The sequence below is a fragment of the Equus quagga genome, chromosome 8, assembly GCF_021613505.1.
Source record: "Equus quagga isolate Etosha38 chromosome 8, UCLA_HA_Equagga_1.0, whole genome shotgun sequence".
Taxonomy (NCBI): domain Eukaryota; kingdom Metazoa; phylum Chordata; class Mammalia; order Perissodactyla; family Equidae; genus Equus; species Equus quagga.
In genome coordinates, this window is record NC_060274.1 from 122,092,165 (window position 1) to 122,115,162 (window position 22,998).

The 22,998-nt window shown below is 39.6% G+C and overlaps 1 protein-coding gene across 6 annotated transcripts in view; it reads right to left on the reverse strand.

Annotated features, from left to right (window-relative positions):
- The window catches only part of TPK1 (thiamin pyrophosphokinase 1), a 314,996-nt gene extending 300,198 nt beyond the window's left edge, over positions 1 to 14,798 (reverse strand). For 3 of the 6 annotated variants that reach the window (XM_046670705.1, XM_046670706.1, XM_046670701.1), the window contains exons 1-2: positions 14,723 to 14,798; positions 14,301 to 14,359 (exon numbers count right to left, since the gene is read on the reverse strand). In XM_046670705.1, coding sequence (XP_046526661.1) covers positions 14,301 to 14,343 — 43 coding nt within the window. In that variant the 5' untranslated portion in view covers positions 14,344 to 14,359; positions 14,723 to 14,798. Of the gene's footprint in view, positions 1 to 14,300; positions 14,360 to 14,481; positions 14,695 to 14,722 lie in introns of those variants that run through there. The other 3 variants (XM_046670703.1, XM_046670702.1, XM_046670700.1) reach the window with 2 other exon arrangements.
- Positions 14,799 to 22,998: the final 8,200 nt, after the last annotated feature.

A 22,998-nucleotide genomic window follows, 5' to 3' on the forward strand; every position in this document is an offset into this window, starting at 1 on the left:
AATCTTAAATCATTGACTATCTGATGATTCATCAAAATCTTCCTGATTAAGATTCCCAATATCATGTAGATGCTACAATTTAAAATAATGTAAAGCACAGAAATGACAGAGGGGCCATCACTACAGATCCCATGGAAACTAAAAGGATACTAAAGGAATACTATGAACAGCTCTATGCCCACAAATTTAATAATCTAGATGAAATAGACCGATTCCTTGAAAGACACAATCTGCCAAAACTCACACAAGAAGAAATGGATGATCTGAATAGGCCTACATCTATTAAAGAAATTGAATCAATAATTAATAACCTTCTAAAACAGAAAGCATAAGATCCATATGCAAAAATTAACTCAAAATGGATTAAAGACTTGAATGCAAGACCTGAAACCATAAAACTCCAGAAAACATAAGCAGTACACTCTTCCACATCAGCCTCAGCAGTATCTTTTTGAATATCATGTCTCTTCAGGCAAGGGAAACAAAAGAAAAAATAAACAAAGGGGAATGCATCAAACTAAAAAGCTTCTGCACCACAAAGGAAACCATGAACAAAAACAAAAAGACAACCTGCCAACTGGGAGAAAATTGCAAATGATATATCCAACAAGGAGTTAACGTCCAAAATATATAAAGAACTCATACAACTCAACATCAAAAAATGAACAACATGATCAAAAAACGGGCAGGGGATAGGAACAGAAATTTTTCCAAAGAAGATATACAGAAGGTCAACAAGCACATGAAAAGATGTCCAACATCGCTAATTATTAGGGAAATTCAAATCAAAACTACACTGAGATATCACCTCACACCCATCAGAATAGCTATTATTCAAAAGACAAGAAATAAGAAGTATTGGAGAGGATGTGGGAGAAAAAGGAACTCTCATGCACTGCTGGTGGGAATACAACTGAAGTAGCCACTACAGAAAACAGTATGGAGATTCCTCAAAAAATTAAAAATAGAAATACTATATGATCCAGCTGTTCTACTTCTCAGTATTTATCCAAAGAACATGAAAACACTAATTTGATAAGATATATGCACCTCTATGTTCATTGCAGCATTATTCACAATAGCCAAGATTTGGAAGCCACTCAAGTGCCCACCAACAGATGAATGGATAAAGAAGATGTGATATATACACACAATGGAATACTACTCAGCCATAAAAAAGACATGAAACCATGCCATTTGCAACAACATGGATGGACCTTGAAAGTATTATGCTAAGCAAAATATGTCAGACAGAGAAAGACAAATACCATATAATTTCACTTATACATGGAAGATAAACAAAGAAACAAAGACACAGATAAGGAGAACAGATTGGTGGCTACCAGAAGGGAAGGGGGTGGGGGAGAGCAAAAGAAGCAAAGGGGCACATATGTATGGTGACAGATGGAAACTAGACTTTTGGTGGTGAACACAACACAGTCTATACAGAAGTTAAAATCTAACATGTATACCTGAAATTCATGCAATGTTATAAACCAATGTAATCTCAATAAAATAATACAAAGTAAAAAAAAAACTAGACCCCCCAAAAAAAAGAAGAAAGCACCAGACCCAGATGGGTTCCTGGTGAATTCTACCAAACATCTAGAAAGGAAATTATTCCCATTCTATACAAGATCTTTCAGAGGACAGAAGCAGAGGGAACACTTTCTAACTCATTCCGTGAGACCAGCATTACCCCAATAGCAAAACCGAACAAAGACCTTACAAGAAAACTGCAGACCAATATCTCTCACAAACACAGATATAAAAATCCTCAACGAAATATTAGCAAACTGCATCCAAAAAAGTATAAAAAGAAGTATACACCATGACCAAGCAGGATTTATTTCAAGTGTGCAAGGAAGAAGCAACATTCAAAAATCAATTAATGTAAACCCTTACATCAACAGAATAAAAAAGAAAAATAACATGATCATATGACTATATTCAGAAAAAACACTTGGAAAAATCCAATACCCATTCATGATAAAAAAATTAAAGCTCTCAGTAAATGAGGAATAGAGGGGAACTTTCTCACTTGATAAGGACTAGCTAGAAAATACCTACAGCAGACATCATATTTAACGGTGAGAAATTCAAAGCTTTCCCAGGGTGATACCGGCAAAAGATTAAACAAATACATCAGTGGAAAATATTAGAGAGCCCAGAAATAGACTGTCATAAACACAGTCAACTGATCTTTGACAAAGGAGCAAACGCAATACAATGGAGCAAAGATAGTCTGCTCAACAAATGCTGCTGGAATAACTGGACTACATATGTGAAAGAATGAATTTAGACTCAGATCTTACACCCTTCACAAACTCAAAATGGATCACGGACTCAAATGTAAAATGCGAAACTACAAAATTCCCAGAAGATAACACAGAGTAAATCTAGATGACCTTGGGTATGGTGATGCCTTCTTAGATACAACACCAAAGGCACTATCCATGAAATAAATAATTGATATATTGGTCTTCATTAAAATTAAAAATTTCTGTTCTGCAAAAGACAATGTCAATAGAACAAGAAGATAAGCCACAGACTGGGAGTAAATATTTGCAAAAGACACATCTGATAAAGGACTGCTTTTCAACATATACAAAAAACACTTAAAACTCAACCATAAGAAAACAAACAACCCAACTAAAAAATGAGCCAAATACCTTAACAAACACCTCACCAAAGAAGATGTCAAAGAAGCATATGAAAAGATGCTCCATATGTCATCAGGGAAAAAGATGACATCATATGTCAACAGGGAAATGCAAATTAAAACAACACTACCATAGATACTACTAGAAACCTATTAAAATGGCCAAAGTCTGGGATATTGGCAATACCAAATGCTGGTGAGGATGTGGATCAACAGGAACTCTCATACACTGCTGGTGGGGATGCAAAATGGTGCAGCCACTTTGGAAGACAGCAGGGTAGCTTCTTACAAAACTAAATATACTCTTAAGATATGATCCAGCAACTGCGTTCCTTGGTATTACCCAAAGGAGCTGAAAACTTAAGTCCACACTAAAACCTGTACACAGATGTTTAGAGCAGCTTTATTCATAACTGCTAAACCTTGGAAGCAACCAAGACGTCCTTCAGTAGGTGAGTGGATAAATAAACTCTGATATATCCAGACAATGGAATATTATTCAGCACTAAAAAGAAATGAGCTAACAAGCCATGAGAAAATATGGAGAAACCTTAAATGCACAATAATAAGTGAAAGAAGCCAGTCTGAAAAAGCTACATACTATATGATTCCAACTATTTTATTCTGGAAAAGGTAAAGCTATGGAGAAAATAAGGTCAGTAGTTGCCGGTGGGGGGCAGTGGTCGATAAACAGGCAGAGTACATAAGATTTTTAGGGTTATGAAAATACTCTGTATGATGCTATAATGATGGATATATCTCATAACACATTTGTCCAAACTCATAGAATGTGTAACACCAATAGTAGACCCTAATGTAAATTATGGACTTTTGGTGATAATGATGTGTCAATATAGGTTCACCAATTGTAACAAATGTCCCACTCTGGTGAGGGAGTTGATAAGGGAGGAGGCCATGCATGTATATATGGGAAATCTATGTATCTTCCTCTTAATTTTGTTGTAAAGCTAAAACTACTCTAAAAGAATAAAAGTTTTGAAAAAATGGAAAGCAGGCTCCCAGTAAGCACTCTTGAGAAGAACATCTGATTTTCCAGGAGTAAATTACAGATGCTTAACTGAGAGAGTGGATGAGGAAAGCATGAAATGTAAGGAAAATTGCTGGTATGTCTTCCAATGCCTAGAATAGTTCCCGGTGCATGGCAGGCACTTAAATAATTGTTGAACAAATGACTATAATATTTAGCCTGGAAAAAGAGAAAAAAGAAGAAAACTCTGGTCCAGGTTTTTTCAATATTTGAGGGCAATTAAGTAGAAAGCAAGTAAAAGTCTCCTGTATGATTTCAGTTGGAAAATAAGAGAACTAACGGTCACTTTCAGCTTATTTTAAATACACATTTTTAACAATCAGTTGTCCAATTGTATATGTCTTCTCAAAAAGACAGAGCTGCCTGAACACGTTCAACCAAAAAACCCAGATAGCATCCCTCTGAGATGGCTAATGAAGACATACTCGCCCTGGAAACACAAAGATTTCTAAGGCCTTCTCTCCATGAATAAGACTAACGATGCACAGCATTTTTACTTAGGTTAGGAAGAAACTGCAAGAGCAGTTTTCCTACTTTGAAAAAGAAAAATAAAGTTGCCTCAACATAAACAGCAGCAATTGGGCCAGAAGCCACACACTTACAAGTGACCTAAGAGTAAATCAAAATCTTAAATTCTCTGGAAGCCATAAAAACAGAAGAAACAATTCCACTGTGATAAATGAATACCTTCAATGAAAATGGTGTGATAAAGATACAGGAATACTCTCAGAACGAAATCCATTTGTTTGAGCATCTGTGTGCCACCTACAAAGAATAACTCTTTCTGATGGATTTAACCAAGAAAAAAGGGTAATAAAATTCATTTGATGGGAAGTTAATGCAGAAACACACCTCATTTTCCTAGAAAACCTCAAAAGACATCTGGTGTTACGTACCAAAACCCACGGAAAATTTTTTTTTTTTGGTGTGATCAAGCCATAACATCTTAGCATTGTGAATATTACAACTACGGCCACAGCGTCACTTGATATTTTCAATTGTTTCATTTAAAGGAAGACCACTATTTCCAATTATCCTACTTTTTTAATATTTAAGATATATAGAAGCTTTAGTTTCTAAAAGCAGGTATCCATTAAAATGCTAATATTGCAAGATGAGGGGGTCGATGCTTCAGAGACTTAATACGACTAAACACAAGAAATTGATTCTCTAGATGATATGGAAAAGACGGCTTATAACGTTAATGAGACATTACTTAAGGCAAAAGAAACAATTGTGGCTATTAACAATGAGGATAAACCAAACATTTTTGTCATCAAACATAATTAAACTAATTAAAAGAACAACAAAAATTGAGGAAAACATGAAAATCAAGTAAAATACAGGGAAAAGTTAAATTACATCAAATACACAGTGAACTGTGGTAATGGCAGCAAGTCTTAGTAAGCTAGAAATAAACTGAAGAGAACCAAAAGGAAGGATTCCAACAATTACGAGTTATACACCAATAAAAGCATGAATAGTCAAAGCAGGAAACTTCCCATGAACGTTCAAGAGGCTTGAAGGCTGCCCAGGGTGGACTTCTAATTGGGCAGGAGAGTAAAGAAAGAGGATTAACCCTGGAAACTCGAAAATCCACTCCTTTGTCTCCTGGATGTCTTAGCTAGCCCTAGATAACACAAATATCACAATCCTTATGCAGAAGCTTTAGCCAGAGGTTTCTTGCCACACACAAAGAGATGAAAGCTTCTGTTAAAAAAAAAAAAAAAAAAAACCCTGCAAGTTTTCCAAGTTTCAAAGCAGGCACAGTACTTTAATTTAAACAACAGAAAAGCCATGTTGATATTAGGAAAAATATATAGTCAGAAAACCCAGGTTTCAGTCCCAGTTGTATCCCCAATACCTCTTTCCAAAGGCTTTCCTTGGAAAAGGAATATTCTACTCCTGGTGTACAAAGTTCCCTCCAAAATTATGAGTCTATGAGCTGCTCCTTGCTGATATGAAAACAAAATATTTGACAAATTAGGACACTCTAAATATAGATCAAGTATTTTTACTGAAAATTTAGCATCTGAATTGAGATGTGCTAGAAGTATAAACTACACACTCGAGTTTGAAGATTTAGCACAAAAAAACGTAGACTATTACACTAATAACTGTTCATTTTGATTATGTTTTGAAATAACATTTTAGATATATTGGGTTAAATAGAATATATAATTAAAATTAAATTAATTTGTTGTACCTTTTTAATGGAGTTACTAGAAAATATTAAATTACATATGAAACTACATTTCTATTGTATTAGACAACCTGCTGCAGACTGAACTCTTTCACAGTAAAGTTTGTCAATCCCTTTATTTTTCGACAGCCTCTACTGGAGTATAGCCCATAACAGACACTGAGGAAGTGCTAAGGAAGAGAGAAAATTTTGTATATAAGTACAAAACAGCAACTAAACAAGACCAACACTGGGGCCGGCCCCATGGCTGAATGGTTAAGTTCACACGCTCCGCTTTGGCGGCCCAGGGTTTCATAGGTTCAGATCCCAGGCATGGACACAGCACTGGTCATCCAGCCATGCTGAGGTGGCGTCCCACATAGCACAACCAGAAGGACCTACAACTAGAATATACAACTATCTACTGGGGGGCTTTGGGGAGAAGAATGTTACTGGCTCTTAGTTAATATCAGCCCTGATATTGGTTCCCCTACAGTGAACCCAGCATATATGGGTTAAAACTAAAAGCACACATTTCCAGTTCCCTGGGTCTTTAGTCACACTCATATGTAAGTGCTTGTTTCTTTAACCTCTGATTCCCTGAGCTATAGAGCCAAATAGAAGTTACTAATTGTTAAAGTCCAGATGGCCTCACGCTGGGCTCCCACTAAAGTTGTGGTTAATCCCAGGACCTTGAAGTTCTTTTACAGAGAAACTAGCATCCAAAGAATATCAAGAAACCGAAGCTTCCCAGGACCAACTCCTAGGCTTCCTGATGTCAGAGTTTACCTTCTACCATGGAGATACACAGCCAAGGACACTCATCTGAGAAATGCTTTGTCTCCTCTGCTGGAAGACACAGGCCAATGGGAAAATGCTGACCAAGAAATTCATGGTCCCCCTCCCCTACCTAAAACCCCAAATAAAAACCCCTACGTGTTTCTTAACGGGGAGCTAGCAATTTTTGAGGCACCAGCCCTGATTTGCTCCCTCTGCCTGGCAAAGTAAAGCCTTTTTTCCTTTTTCACACAAGACTCTGTTCTTGTTATTTGGTTTGGCATCGGGATCAGAGACTGAAGTTTCGGTAACAAGAGGAGGAAGAAACAAAAAGAAGATTGGCAACAGATGTTAGCTCAGGTGCCAATCTTTAAAAAAAAAAAAAAGACCAAAACTGACTCTTTTTGATTCATATACCACCAGCCATTCTATTGGAGTGATATTAAAACCTCCCTAATTTGGTATCATGAGAATTCTGAAATATGGACCAAGTCAACTTAAAAAAATTTACACCTGAAAAAGTAAATTGACATAATCTGTTCTGAGCTGAACTGTGTACCCCACAAATTCCTGTGTAGAAGCCCTAACCTCCAGGACCTCAGAATGTGACCATATTTGGAGCTAGGACCTTTAAAGGGGTAATTAAGGTAAAATGAAGTCATCCGGGGGGGCCTAATCCTCTATGACTGGTATCCTTACAAGAACAGATTAGAACACAGAAGACACACAGATCAGGGAGCAACCCAGGAGGACTCACAGAGAAGACAGCCACCTGCAAGCCAAGGAGAGAGGCCTCAGAAGAAGCCAGACCTGCCAACACCTTAACCTTGGACTTCCAGCCTGAGAAGTGTGAGAAAATAAACTATTGTTTAAGCCAACCAGACTACGGCAGCCCCAGTAAACTAACACATTGCTCCGAACACTTAAAAACTTTCCAATAACTGACTGTAGCTCTGCTTTTTACACTTAAATTAAAAATGCAGTTCTTCAGTCACACTAGCCATATTTCTGGTGCTCAATGGCCACATGTAGCTAGTGGAAACGGTATTGGACAGCACAGATCTAGAGAAGAGGCCAAACCAGAAGTTTCTAACAAGAATGCCTGATTAGTTGGGCGATGGGACCAAGAAGCATCTTACTACTATATTATCAAAGAATCTTTAATTCAAAATTAAATGCAAGTGTAAATGAGTCAAATCTACCCTTACTTCATTTTTATTATGATTTGCTGAGATTAAAGAAGGGAGTTAATAGTGTAAGGCTACGTTCATACCTATGATTGCTACCACCAGTTCTTGAGAGGTCCGTCTGTCACTGCAAAATACAAAGAACTACAGATGTACGCAGGCAGTATACACTCACCATTACAAATGAGTCAGAACTCCAGGCACAGATGACCCAGGGATTCCCAGATTAGCCACTAGTAAATCAAGGAACGCTAATACCCATCTTCAGGTTTTATGATGCCTTTTGTGAAATTAATCAGACATTTTCAATGGAAATTAAGTTCCAGTATGAGATGGCATGAATATTATACTGAACAGGCTATTCCTGGATTCATCACCACTTCACAATGAGGCATCAAAAAAACTATGACCACTATTAAAAATTTCATCCATCTACAATTAACAGTTCAACAAGCATGGAAGAAAATTACAAAATTCAGGAAACAAAGTTCTGGTAGACTTGCCTGAACAGTTTCACCTAACTGGACTGAACAGATTTACTAAAATGGGTAGCTATCACCTTTGAGAATTAATTAGAAAAATGAATGCAGGGATTTCAAAATTTAATAATCAGTGTAATAAAGTACACCTAGGGGCCAGATCAGTGGCATAGTAGTTAAGTTCCTGCGCTCCGCTTTGGCAGCCCAGGGTTTGTGGGTTTGGATCCTGGGTGCAGACCGACACACCACTCTTCAGCTGTGCTGTGGCAGCATCCCACATACAAAACAGAGGAAGATTGGCACAGATGTTAGCTCAGTGACAATCTTCCTCAAGCAAAAGAAGGAAGATTGGCAACATATGTTAGCTCAGGGCCAACCTTCCTTACCAAAAAAAAAAAAAAAAAAAGGTTCATCTAGTGGAAAATATTTTACATTTGCATAGGACTCTACTTCTTAAACTTGCTTTTTATACTTTATAATATCTTAAATTTGCCCCAGGACTTCATGTTTGGATATATTCTTTCATGTAGATAAAGAAACTAAGGCTCTAAGAAATTAAATGACATGTCCAAGGTCACATAACTAGTGAAGAGGGCAGCTAAAACTCAAACCTGGGTCCTCTAGTTCCAAAACTTTTCTATGTGCTTTCCCCTGTTGAAGCACTAAATCCATGCCTAGCACACAGTGTTATGTAAATGTTAGTTATTACAAAAATTTGTAATATAATTATGTTGACTTGCTCAAGTGCATACTCCTAATACTTAAAATGGTAATTCAATTCAGAATAAACCTCAACAATGGTAATTCAGTTCAGAAGAAATAACTCCCAAGAGCATTATGGTCACAGGAATCTTTTTAAAATTTAAATGCATATAATCTTTTCACAAAGAAATATAGAGTAATAGATAAAAGACTTTCTAGCATAAAATTTATTTATGATGATTAAATTATGTGAGGAAAATAAAGTGGAACTTTTGGAGTTTATTATATATTTTTTAAGTGAATGATGACTCATATCAAATTGCTGTATTTTTTTATTCCATCAGATCCACTTAAGAGAGATGTAAAAGCTTTATTTAAAACGCCAATATTCAATGTTAACGAGGATTTAAAATGTGAGGGACAAGTGTCCTAGATTTAAAAAGGCTGAACCAAATGCACAGGTGGTCCTGGCTTGGAAAAAGCAACTGGAAGAGTTATTTTTGGAACAAGAGGAAAATTTAAATACGGATGGTACTAGATACCATGAAATTTCATATGGAAAAGAGGAGTTATGAACTGAATAAAGCAACTTACAGCATGTTCTCATTTTGGTTTAAAATACCTAACTGTGTATTCACACACAGCAAATACCTGGAAGGATATAAATATAAATACTTGCATACCAAATGTACCCGTACATGGAGATGATAGTGGTAATCTCTGAGAGGCTGGAATACGGTATTTTTATTTCATTTTTGTTTATCTATTTTTTCTAATGAATATGTACTATGTCACAAAAATAGGGAAAAATTTAAAAGTAACATCAGAATTTTTATTAAACCAGAAATTAAAACTTCTGTAACTGTGTGCTCTGCGACTTAAGTGTGTGAAATAAGCACATGTGAAATAATGACTCTGAGGATGGTTTGACTTTTCACTTTTATTTTATGAAGCATTTAAAACAAACTTTACTTTCAAACATCTGGAGTTCTAAACATAAAGCTTCATGATAAAAACTGAAATGACCACAGACAACAAGGAACAAAGCAAAAAAAGTCCAGATTTATAAGAATATTTTGAAACGGCACCCAATTTTACAGTTTAAAACAGCAATAGTACGCCCTCAGCATTTAAATATTATTCCTCATTAATTGAAAAATAAAACAACCTTTAGATAAAAAGTTAAGGCATTTAGAGAAATACCTAAAACATTTGTACTCTTACTATCTATCAGTGTTAAATGCTTTACAGATATTCTTTAATCTTCACAACTCTCCTTGGAAAGCGTCATTCTCTCTATTTCATTGATGAGAAAATCAAGATTTAAAGAACTGTATCCAGACTACACAAAGAAACTCCTACTTGGTAATCATTTCCCAAAAATACACATAGCAAACCATTATGCTATATACCTAAAACTAATACCATGTTATATGTCAATTATATCTCAATTTAAAACATAAAAACACTCCTACAAACTGATTTAAAAAAGAGAAGACAACCCAACAGAAAAATGGCAAGAGACAAGCAATTCACAAAAGATATGAAAACAACCAATAAACACGTGACAAGATCAGCATTCTGCCATAAGGGAAATGCAAAATTACAGACAAACCTCTACACACCCACTAGAATGGCTAAAACTTAAGAATAACAATTCTAAGGACTGGAAAAGAACATTCCAGGTGATAAATTTAGCATGAGCTAAGGCAAGAGTACTGAAGCTGGCCCAAGTGTTCACATGAGTCAATAATGGGCAGCTCAGCTTGGAACGGCACAGACAGGTCAATGATAAAAAAGGAATTCTGGAAAAGTAGGTAGGAATCAGATCTTGGAGGGCCTTCAAGGCCAAGACAAAGACTTTAACCTATATCTGATTAGCAACGCAGAACCATGACATGGATGTCACAAATTATTTGAGCTTTAGGGTATATAAAAGGATGCTTTATATAGAATGTTCCAAAGGAAGAAGGACACAGAAACTTCAAAAACTTGCTATCTCCTACCCTGCATTAAATTTCTCTATCCTCCACAATCTGGTTTTACCCTCACTGCTCAACCGCCTTCGTCCAAAATCTCCATCTGCACCCTCCCCCCAAGTCACCTTCCTTGTTTTTACTCACCACCAGGTGAGCTCTTCACAGTCAGGCCATCACCTGCAATGCTCTCCTGCTTTCCCGAGGCCTCTCTCCATCTAAACCCAGCGCATTCTGGAGGCCCAGATGATGTCTGTTCGTCCACTCCATGATCTCTTTGCCTACTCCAGCCTGCCCTCATCTCCTCCTGAGTCCCTAAGGTTCCTATGCAGGTTCTCTACTGCATAATTTCAACAGCTAACTAGAAGCCTCGTTTTGTTCTTGACTCTCCACACGACCATAAATTCCTGGATAGAAGGGATCACTTTTGTAGCCCCCCAGCACCTCCTATCAAATGCTATACACTAGCTAGTTGTTAGTTCCTCTTGATAACAGAAATGCAGACATGCCCTTTGATCCAGCAATTCCCTTTCCAGAAATGGAGCCTGATATACTCAAATAGGCAGAAATATTATGACCAAAGATATGCACTGTAGTATATAACAATAAAAACTAGAAATAATCTAAATGTCTATTAATAAAGACTATTTCATTTGAGATCATACTGCCCATTAAAAAAACAAAATTGGAATACATGTACATATGGACCATAACAAATAAGTAAGTGAAATAAGTAAGTGAAAAAAGTTGCAGAGAAGGGTGTAAAATAGGTCCTATTTCATTTACTTATTTGCATATACACACACCTTAGAAGAACACAGTTTTAGAATGGTAATCTCTGGGAAGTAGGATGGACTTTTTACTTGAGAAACACTTCTATTTTGCTTGAAAAAACTGAACAAAGAGAACAATGTTCATAGTAAAAAATACTTAACATTTTCACTCACTGCCTCAAGAGTAATTTAGAAAACAATTTATAGCATGAATCCATTTTGTTTAAAACAAGAGCAACAATATACTGGCATATATACCAAAATAAGCATTTAGAACTTATGCCAAAAGTTATTTCCAGAAGAGGGATTACAGGAAACTTCCACATTCTAGGCGAGACAATAGTTGTTCTTTAAATAATAAGCACTTACTTTAGTTACAAAAACCAGAGATTTTTTTTAAATCATCTCTCTGAGCTAGATCATCCCAGAGAGAGAAGCATTTTGGTCTGCCTGGCAATCCTGAAGAGAACCAGCTGAACTGTTAGACTGTCCACTATAGTAAATCTGAGTAAGCATTACAGGTCCATCATGCCTACAAATTAAATTTACGGAAGTTATTAACAGAAAAACGACTTCTCTGCTAGATAAGTATGAAATGTCTGTGTGAGGAAGGTAATCTCTCTAACATACAGTTAACCTCTAATACTGACTGAATTACTATCAAGGGCAGGACACTGCACTGGTCCCTCACAATACATGGCTGTTTTTAAATCTCTCTTACACATCTAGAGTCAACCATAAACTTGCCTGGGCCCCTCGTTTCAAGACCAGTGCTGGAGAGGAGAGAGGAATCTTTACAGGCTTTTACGCTGAAGAGGAAGAAACTATGAGAAGCACTGAATCACACAGAAGCCCCCAGGGGAGCACTGGGTTCTGGCTCATCTCAGTGGATCTGTGCTTCTATGGGGTATCACAGCTCTTCTGCGTCCCCTATATGCCCTGCTCCAGTGCGGGGCTTACAGAGGTCTGACTTGAGGTGCCACAGCCTTCTCCACCAAGCCTCTGATAAAAACAGAGGGAGCAGAGCTGTCTGTCTTTACTACAGTCTACTGCCTCAAACCCCTTCCATCTCAGCATTGACCCTGAAACCCAACTGCCTTTTTGTTTTCCCTTTAGACTTACTGCCCAATATAACAGCTTATCACTACTGACACTAAGGGCTTTACGTGTATTACAACTCTTTTATATTCACAACAACCCTGTGACGTATTCCTACTTTACAGATGAAGCAGTTGAAAAACAAGGTCAGCTAACTATGTGGCAAAGCTAGGACTTGAACCCAGAGTCTGATTCCTGGGTCTAAACTCTACTATATAGCACTCATGCTCTTCAACCTAGAAAACACCAGAAATCTTCAGTCAGTAAAGCGCTTAGGTTTTAGCAACAAATCCAAAAGTCAACAGGCCACCGGGATCAAATGTTACTCTTGGAAACGCTGTTCATCCGGCTATTATTGGATAACTGAACACTATGAAATTTACTTTGCAAAATGTTTATGTTTGCCAATGCTTTTCTGAACTTTTGAAATGCTGTTTACAGTAATAACTAAACACCCAACCTTTTAACCAAGTCAAACATATCCGGGTTCAGATTCTCGTTCTGTCTCTGTTTTCCTTCACCTGTAAATAAGCTACAAAGGTGTATGAAAACAACTTAGGATAATGAATGGAGAGTAAAGAGTCAAAAATCTCTACTTCCATTCTTTAATTGTTTTACCATCAACACTCCCACGATGTGGGAAAACTGACAAGTTCAAATCAAATTGAGTACCCTAAACAAAACCCATGAATTCATGTGTTTACAGAAAACAACTTGAAACATTAAGAAATTAGGCATTGTTTAAATTTATGAACTAATAAACTAGTTCTACACAACATACACACAATAAAAACTGGTAAACAATATATTTAATGTTATGGAATTATCACACAAGTCAATTGCTACACATGAGAATGAATCTTACTAACTAGCCTCAGAAAAACTCATTCCTTCCATCTATTTCCATGTGAATTACAACAATGTGAAACTGTAAAACAAAAATCCTTGAGTGTTGTATCTTTAAAACGTTTTATATGGCCATTTACTAATCTTTTATTGGAAAATCTTGGGCCCTTTGAACGGATTAAAAATGCACAATGGACAGGGAATAACGACTGATCTCTACCCCTTTGGTGCCTACTGTTCTGCTGTGTTAGAGATTAGACGGCAGTTGGAGGCCTAACAGTTAATATTACAGGTCGTCCTGACTCTTCTCCAGGTGGAATGCATACAATATATCAAGTCATTTCGTCCTCACAACTCCATATGGCAAGGACTAATATCTAGTCCCGTTTTGTCCAGATGAGGACACTGAAGCACAAGAGAGGTGGAGTAATACACCTAAGGGCTCAGAGCAGGGCAACCCTAGGCCGACTGTAAACCATCCTGGGTCTACGGTCCATCCCTGATAAGTGTTCAGGGCTCTGGGGAGGGGCACGTCAGTGACACTGTAAAACGTGGAAGGAGATACAATACCAGTGGGAAGCAGGGGTTCCAGCGGGGTAAAGGCATGCTCCATATCGGATCACTCGCCTCTGCATTAAAAAAAATTAAAATGCCAGTTAGAATTTTTCCTAGCTAATTAAACAGCGCGCGAACTCGCCAGAACATCGGGCCGCTCTGATGCAATGCTCGGGGCAGCGTGCCCGGGGCGGACCTCAGAACGAGCGGTGGCGCTCGGCCTCCAAGCCCGGGTACGGCTCGCCGGTGGCGCCACGGCCGGGGGGAACGACGCCACGGGATTCCGGGCCGCCCAGCCAGCCTCTCCCAGTGCATCCGTCACCATTCGGGGACTCTGGGGCAGCGAGAGGCGGCCACCCCCTCCCCGCGCTCCCGCCGCCTCCCCCGGCCCGCGCGCCGAGGACGCGGACAGCCCGCCGGGCGGCAGTCGCACTTACACAACGGCGGGTGGAGCCCCCGGGGAGCGGAGCGCAGGCCGCGGGAGCGAGGGCGATCGACCGCTCGGCGCTCGGCTGCGACGCCTCAGGGAGCGCGCGCGGCCGGCGCTCGCAGCTTTAAGTAAAGGACGCGCGAGGCGGCCCCGCCTCCTTCGGAGAGCCCCGCCTGGGCCGAGGGGCCCCGGGGCCATGTCCGCCTGCCGGCCGCCGCTTCCTTCCTCCCTGAGTGCTAGGCTAGCTCTCCCCTCCAACCGCCCCGGCCGTTTCTGCCGAGCGCTCTTCTCGGAACTTTAGTAAGGAGGCCGCTATTTGCTCGAAACCGAGCAGCAGATGCCCCATCACCCTTCTTCAGCCTGGCTGCAGAGCCAAGCAAACTTCCCCGGTTTTCCAGAGCCCTTTTCTCGGTCCCCATGCTGGCTGATCACTCGCTTGCTGCAGGATCCTTACTGAACCCTCCTTCGTTAGGGTCTGCCCTTCTTTCCCTTGGTGGAAACAAGCATAGAAGTTTTTGTTGGAGGAAACTTGAAGCCGCTTGCGTGCAGCCCCACTCGGTGCAGCGCTCCCAAGATGAAGAGCGCATTCGGTTGCCATGCAACCTTTTCCAAGACTGAGCAAGCCTAAGCTCCGGAAAATTTCTTTCTTTAGGCTAAAATCCCCTCCCTGTACCTACCACTGCCCACCCCCTCCTCCGGGCCGTCATGTGGAGAGATCTCTGGTCCTCACAACCCTCTTAAGCGGGGTTGTAGAGAGTTACACTTCCTAGGCATTACCTTTTCTACGCTAAACTCAGTTCCCTCAAGGTTCTTGTATGATGTGATTTCAGACTCTACCGTCCTGGTTCCCATTCTCCGTATTTAATGTTCCTGTAAATCGTGGTTCCAAGAACTGGTGAGAAGAGCACCGCTCTCCACGTAACAGTTCGTGCAAACCCCTGCATAAAAGACTTGTCCCAATTCCAGCATGACTTCTAGCAGCATACGGCGTGTCCCTAGGATGACCCCACCCCTGCAGTAAAATGCCCGCCTGAGAAAGCTCGGGCTGCCAGGAGAATTTACTGTCCGTCCTAGCCAACACCTGATGATATGCCTTGACCTCACAAAGGGCTTAAAGTTGTGAATATGTATCTCTTGTAACTCAGAAGTGTCCCTTTCTCAGGGACAGGAGAGCCATTCCTTTGAATGCAGTCATCAGAAAGGATGGGGCCTGTCTCCCAGTCTCTGTGGGAGGATAGAATCCTGGCTTCCATAGCTGCCAGCTATCGAACAGAGCTGTGCTAATGCCGTTCACACTGTCCAACCCGTTGTCATTTCTCACTTCTCTGACTGTGCTGAGCCCCCATCTTCCCCTTCCCTTATGTTCCCTTTAAAACATCCAGATCACCTCTGCACAAATCAGAATGGAGCTCAGTTCTTTCTCCTGCCAGTAGTTACTGAATAAAATCTGTTTTCACCACTTTAACTAATATCTGGCTATTTATCTTTGACACTGGTCACCATGTTCTAGGGGTGATGGAACCATAGAAGAGTACAATGTGGCCTGTGCTTGTTAACTTTTCCAGCTGTCGGATCAAATAGAACTTCCAGATGTTTTTCTCATTAGCCACCCTTAAGCTAAGCGTATACATATCTCATACTCAATTTTAGGCCAAACTGCTAGGGACTTCACATTTATATTTGTAAAATTAAATATTATGAGTTTGTGATCACAGTTGCCACAGGCATGACATTTCAACGATGTCACCCACTAGCTTTGGGCATTGGGACTCTACCTCAGTTCCCGCAGGTATAAAACGGGAACAATGTTGCCGACTTTGGAAGGGGTCTGTGAGGATCAAATGACTTGATACGGATAGACACCCGGCCCGGTGCCTAGCATACACAGGTTTGCAACAAACGTTTGTGGCTCTCCATCAATATGGTATCCCACGTATGCCTTGATGACATCACTGTTGGTAGCATACATCCTTGCAAAGTTTTTATGTGTAATGTAGATAAAGTTTCTCCCAAAGTCATTAAGAAGAAAATGGAAATATTTAACCACAATAAATTTTCAAAAGTGCACGTTTAAAGATGCCACTAGTAAAACTAAAAGACAACAAACTGGAGGTGGAGGGTGAATATTTGAACATGTAACAGACAAGTGGTTGCCATATCTATATCATATGAAGAACTACAAACCCATCAGTAAAAGGCAAACAAACCAGTAAAATGGTCTCCAAGCATATATATGTCCGAGCAAATTACAGGAGATATTCAAATGGCAAATAAACGTGAAAAACATAACATCACTAGCATTCTGAGAAACAAACTTGAACAATGAGATAAATTTACTTGCCAGACTGCGAACTACTTTTAAATAATAATACAAATTTACATTTATTGAACAATTATTTTGTTCCAGTCACTGTGTTGAGGTCTTTTATATTTTATTTAATTACCCTAAAATGTGGGCTCCGAGAGAACAAGGATCAAATTTTAAATCTTTACCTTTAAACCCTCACACTCTAGCAGAGTTACTGGCAAAGAGCAAGCAATCAATGTGTACTTATTGATTGTTCATAATGAAATTGTTTGCAGAATCCTGGAATGCTACTCCTCCAGTTCTTCTCCAGGCTCATCCATCAAGGCTCAGCACAAAACTGACTTCCTTCCCCTGGTCACTCCTGCTTTCATCTAGGATTGTTTTCTTGCATAGCCATACTCACAATCTGTAGTTATTTAACTTACTTGTTTATGACTTGTCTCCTCCGACTAGCTCCCTAAGAGTGGGAACCATATCTGTTTTGTTCCTGGCTATTTCTCCAGCTCAACAGGACACCTACCCACAGTAGACTCAATAAATATTTGTTAAATGGATTAATAAAGGGTGGGGAAAAAATGGAAAATTATAGTACATCATACCAAGAATTTGGTAAAAGAATAAGCTAAATCAATATGCCCTCATGTGGAAAAATGTCCAGGAGAGAGTAAATTTTACAAATGCAAATGGTAGAATAACCCCACTTATATTTTTAAATGTATTTGGATATCCATGGAGAATTGTTAAAAGTGAACTCTGAGAAAAATGGATGGAGTACATAGGAGGCCACAGATGAGGGAAATGTTACTTTTTATTCCATACAATTCGTATTTTATTGTATAATACTTTTGCAATAAGCATATTAAAGAAATTTAAGTCAAGTTTGCAAAAATGTATATTAAAAGAAAATTAATGAGTCATTGTTAACCCTTAGCATATTTTGGGCTTCCAGAGAAGGCAACACACATACAGACATGGTTCAATTTTCAGAGGAGAGATCCCATAGCTTCAACCAAATTTCCAATGATTCTGTGACCTCAAAATCTTCTATGGGGTAGGAAGGAATTCCCACTAGTAAGTTAAGTAGTTTTCTCCAGGATGGAAAGATGGCTCTCCCATCCTACTCACTAGTTATCTTCCACTGTGCCCCCTTTTTCTTGAACTGGTGGAGTTCAAAACAGGCATATTGTTGCAAAAAGTTCTGTAATAAAAATGTTTTTTCAGTGAAATAAGTTTTGAAAACACTGCATACTATCACCCACCTCCTTTGAGATTGATAACACATTATCCATCTTTAAACATTTCATAAAGACCAGAAGTAAAGAACCTGTTTAGCTCCAAACCCAGAATGTCTCAAAGACACTGGAGCACGTGACACTGTTTTCTTGGCATCTCTTTTACAATTTTGCAGAACAGTGTTGCTCCAAACAAGTGTTGGGGAAAAGCTACCAGAAGCTATGAGCCCTGGCGCTCAATTCTCTTTGCTGCAACAGCTGTTCCTCCTATACTGCCACTAAGTGGTCTTGGAGTTTCCAGTCTTCTGTCAGTTTCCATCAGCTCATCCACTTCAGGGTCTTTTTGTTCAGAAAATCAAATTATTCTCTCAATTTCAAAATGCATGTCTATTATGATCTCGCTTTAACAGCTGAAGCAGTATTTCTAGCTGCCTTTAGGATATTTCCACTTAAATATTTCACCATCACCTCTGATTCAAGTGGTTAAAACTGAAATCATTCATTTATGCCTCTCCCAGAGTCTCCATTTCTTTCCTTGGTATCATTACTCTTTTGCACTCCTTGATAAATAATTTTAATTTGCCTTATCTTTCATTCCATAAACTCGGCAAGTCGCCAGCTTTTGTCCTATTGCTCACTTGTTCCAGCCTGTTCATGTCAATTTGGATCAAGATTCTGTTACCCTTGTCATTTCCTCTCATCCATCAATCAAAATCCTCATTATTTTAAAACCTATCTGAAGTATCATCTTCTCTGAAAATCCTTCCTTGAGTTTCACTCAAGCCCCTCACAATTAACCTCATTTTTCTCTGTAATCTCGTTACATTCTTTTATGCTTCTCTTATAGACCTTTCCACAGTCTGATATAGAAGGCTTCATTTTAAATGTATGCTACCTTGTGGTCCAAGAAGGCTGCTTGAGCTCCAGCCTTCACCCATCCATTTAAAGCATTAGGAAGGAAGAACGGCAAAGAAGATATACCACCTGCCTTATAAAAAGATGTCAAAGACAGGGGCCGGCCCGGTGGCACAGGGCTGGTTAAGTTTGCGGGCCCTGCTTTGGTGGCCTGGGATTCTCCAGTTTGGATCCCAGGTGCAGACCTACGCATCGCTTATCAAGCCATGATGTGGAAGGCATCCCACATATAAAGTAGAGGAAGATGGGCACAGATGTTAGCTCAGGGCCAGTCTTCCTCAGCAAAAAGAGGAGGATTGGCAGCAGATGTTAGCTCAGGGCTAATCTTCCTCAATAAAAGAAAAGACAAGATGTGGAAGACAAAATGCACCCAACAATTAAGGAGATGACTTTATTCAGGCTATTGCAAAAAAGGAGCACACCCTAGATCCTAAGATCTGAGTGTCTCCATGGTGTGGTTTGCCTTAGATTTTATAGGGCATCATAGGCAAGTCTCAGATGGGGTAATTCACAGTTTTTACAATCAAGGGAAATCTCAGTCAGCTGAACAGAAAATGTGTAATGTGTTTAGCTATTTTCAGGCAGACAAACATTTCTAATATCAGCTAACCATTCATGGGACAAAGAAGGGTGAGTTGGATATATTTCAAACTAATATAATGTTTCATGGCAATTGTATCTCAATTATAAAAAAGAAAGAATGGGGAGTTGCAGGGACTATCTGGCCTCCTCAGAGGTCCAGGCTATCTGAGGGGCTCATGGAGTCATGAGAAAGTGTGCACGGAGTCTTACTGAAGTCATGCAGGGCAGGGTGGTTCTATGAGGTAATCCCTTTCCTGGAACACAAACAGGTGGGGGAATTTCTCAGCCATCACTGTTTTCCAGAGCACAGGCTCAGGTGAAGTTCAGCATCGTCAGATGCGTCCTCAAAGTCTCACACAGTACATTTGCCCAAACCTAATTGGCCAGCACTTAATCACGTGACTCCATCTAGCTTTAAGGGCGGCTGGAAAATGTAATCTCTTCGATAAGATGGGGTGGTGGAGATAAAAATAGATTCTATTACTAAACAGGAATGTGCCGGAGTCCAGCTCCAGCCAGTAGGTTTTCCTGAGGGATGAACAGCGTCGGCGAAGAAAGAAGTTACGGTGAGACTGGAAGTGAGGTTTCCAATTTATTCAAAGCATTCAAGCACTTATATAGGGTCCAGGTCACGCGTTTATGATTTCATAGAATTATCTCAGTACGTAATTTTGGCAAACAAAATGGGTACATAAGCATATCTTGTTATAATATTAGCACAGTATGTTTGTGAGAAGTAAGCAACCTTTATTAAATATAGATATTGACCTTTTCTACATGTCTACTAGGCGTCTAGATGTTTAAGACTGATTGCAAAACGGGGTATAACGTCTAGATTTAGTTCCTCATGGGTCGAATGGCCCTAAGCCTCCATCTTTATTCCTGTAATAATGAAAGCAGAAGTATTGCAAAGCATAAGAGGATCGAAAGCCACACAGGCACAGTGCTTGGGTTTCTCTTTTATCATTAACTATTTTATAGGGTTCCCAATCCTCATCATAATCCCAATTCCTCTGTGTCAATATATTATGATATTTCTTGGTAACTTTGTCAGGATCATGAGTTGCCTTAGGAAGGGGTAGTTTTTGTATGTCGCTGTTCCTGGGTGGGTGCCACCATTTGCCTCTTGTCCTAACAGGCCTAGGATAATCTCTACCTCCTGGAAGGACCTGAGGAGGGAATGTTTTCCCTTGAGGCTGATTATTAGAAGGCTTCTTCCTTGAGGGCTGTCCAAATTCCTTTTCCACCTTTCCAGGAGGGGGTCAGAATGTTTTTTTCCCTTCAGGCTGTTGTTCCCTGAACATTCCCTAGAAGGCCAGGTTACGTCAGCCTCTTTCCCCTGCTTGGAGAGATTTTCCCCAAGATATCCCCATGTACAAAAAAAGAACAGCAGGAGCAATATTGCTCAGATTAGTAGCATGAGTAGGATCAGGAGCGGCCGACCGCCATCTTCTGAGGGTCCGCCGTGCGTTCCCTCATCTCTCTCCTGGACCGTTGTCCTTGGGTAGAGGCTTAGCTGACTGGTGGGCGGCTCCCGGCAGGAATGGGAAAACAGATATGAAGAGCAAACCAGCCAATCAGTATGTGCAACACTCAGACTCCATAATAACTGCTGACTGTGGCCCTTTTCCACTCTCCAACCTCTCTCCTCTAGTCCTCACATGGTAGCCAAAGCGCTCTTTTTGAATTGTAAGTCAGATCATGTCCCTGCTTGCTTAAAAGTTACCAGCTGACTTAAGAATAAAATCCAAACTGAAAAGGCCCTGAATAATCTGGCCTTGGTTCATCTCCATTTTTATCTTATACTGTTCTTCTTACATCTGAATCTCTAGCCAAACTTGCTTCTGTCATGCTTTTTAAGCAGAACAATTCCTTTCTATTTCTTTTTTCCCTCTCCTAGAATGTTCATCCTCCTCTGCCGAGTTCTTTACGTAATTGGCTCATTCTGAGCTTAAGTGTCACCTCTTCAAAGAAGGCTTTCTTGATTTCCCTGTGTAAAATTACCTCCCCTAGTTACTCTCTGTCTTGGCACACTGTTACTCTTCTTTAGAATACTTTCCTGTTTATTTATTTATTGATCTTCTTTTCCATGGGGAGGTAGGGACTTGGCCTCTGCCAAGCATTCACTGCTGTATTCTCGGTGCCAAACATAGTACATGGTACATAGTAAGCAGTCAATGAGCATATATATAACACTTATATATGAACAATTTACATAGTTTATATATAACATATGCATATATAAAATACTTATGAAGGATTTATTAACTACAAAAGATCTACATATTACTGAAAAATATCTATTGTACCACAGAATAAATATGAGCTAGACATATTATTTATTCAACCTATGGATAATATTTAATGCATAGAAGGCTTTGGGAACACCTGGCCACTCCATGAACTCCCAGACACTGACAACTTGCGGCCTGGAAGCCACTGGCATAAGAGACAACATCCTTCTTTTAGGAGTCAGTAACCTGGCTTTCAGTACTGAAGAGGACAAACTCTTATCTTGTTTCAACCACGATTATATTTGTGAAAGAACAGAAAGCAATAAGCTTCTATCTTGTTTAAGCCATTCTTATTTAGTTTATTTTTCCTTTGGTTATATGTTACCCAACCTTAGTCCAAATTGGTACATCAGCTAATAAATGCTTTTATAAAAAGACTTTTATACATGACAAGACATACATGTTCTTAATTGAGAAGACTCCTCACTAAAAAAAAAACTCCAGATAAATGTAATAAATTTAATAGTGAAATTGCCTCAGAATTACCCATTACAGTTGCTGAGTCCTACTTCCTTCTCTAAAATGTCTTTGTAAGCTGGTTTTCAGATAGTGTGCACAGATGACAGAAACCTTGGCCTCAGATGACCTCAAGCAGCGTGAGGACCAAAAAAATTCCTGACTGTGGAACCCAACGTGATGTAAAAGCGCTACAGGGCACCTCGTGAGAAGCAAAGGGTCCCTCGATTTGTAGCAAGTTGGACTTACAAGATCCTTCCACTCTCACCATCCAATCAGATTCCACCAAGCTAGCATTTTTACATAATCACTCCCACTTCCAACTCCCTAAAAATCCGTCCCCACTTCAGCTCAAGGAGATAGATTTAAGCCTTGCCTCCCGTCTCGTTGCCAGTCGACCCTGCAATAAAGCTCTTTGTTCTCCCAAAGCCAGTGCCACAGTATTGGATTCTATGAGCATCGGGCAGCGATCCCTTGCTCAGCAACTATACTTTTC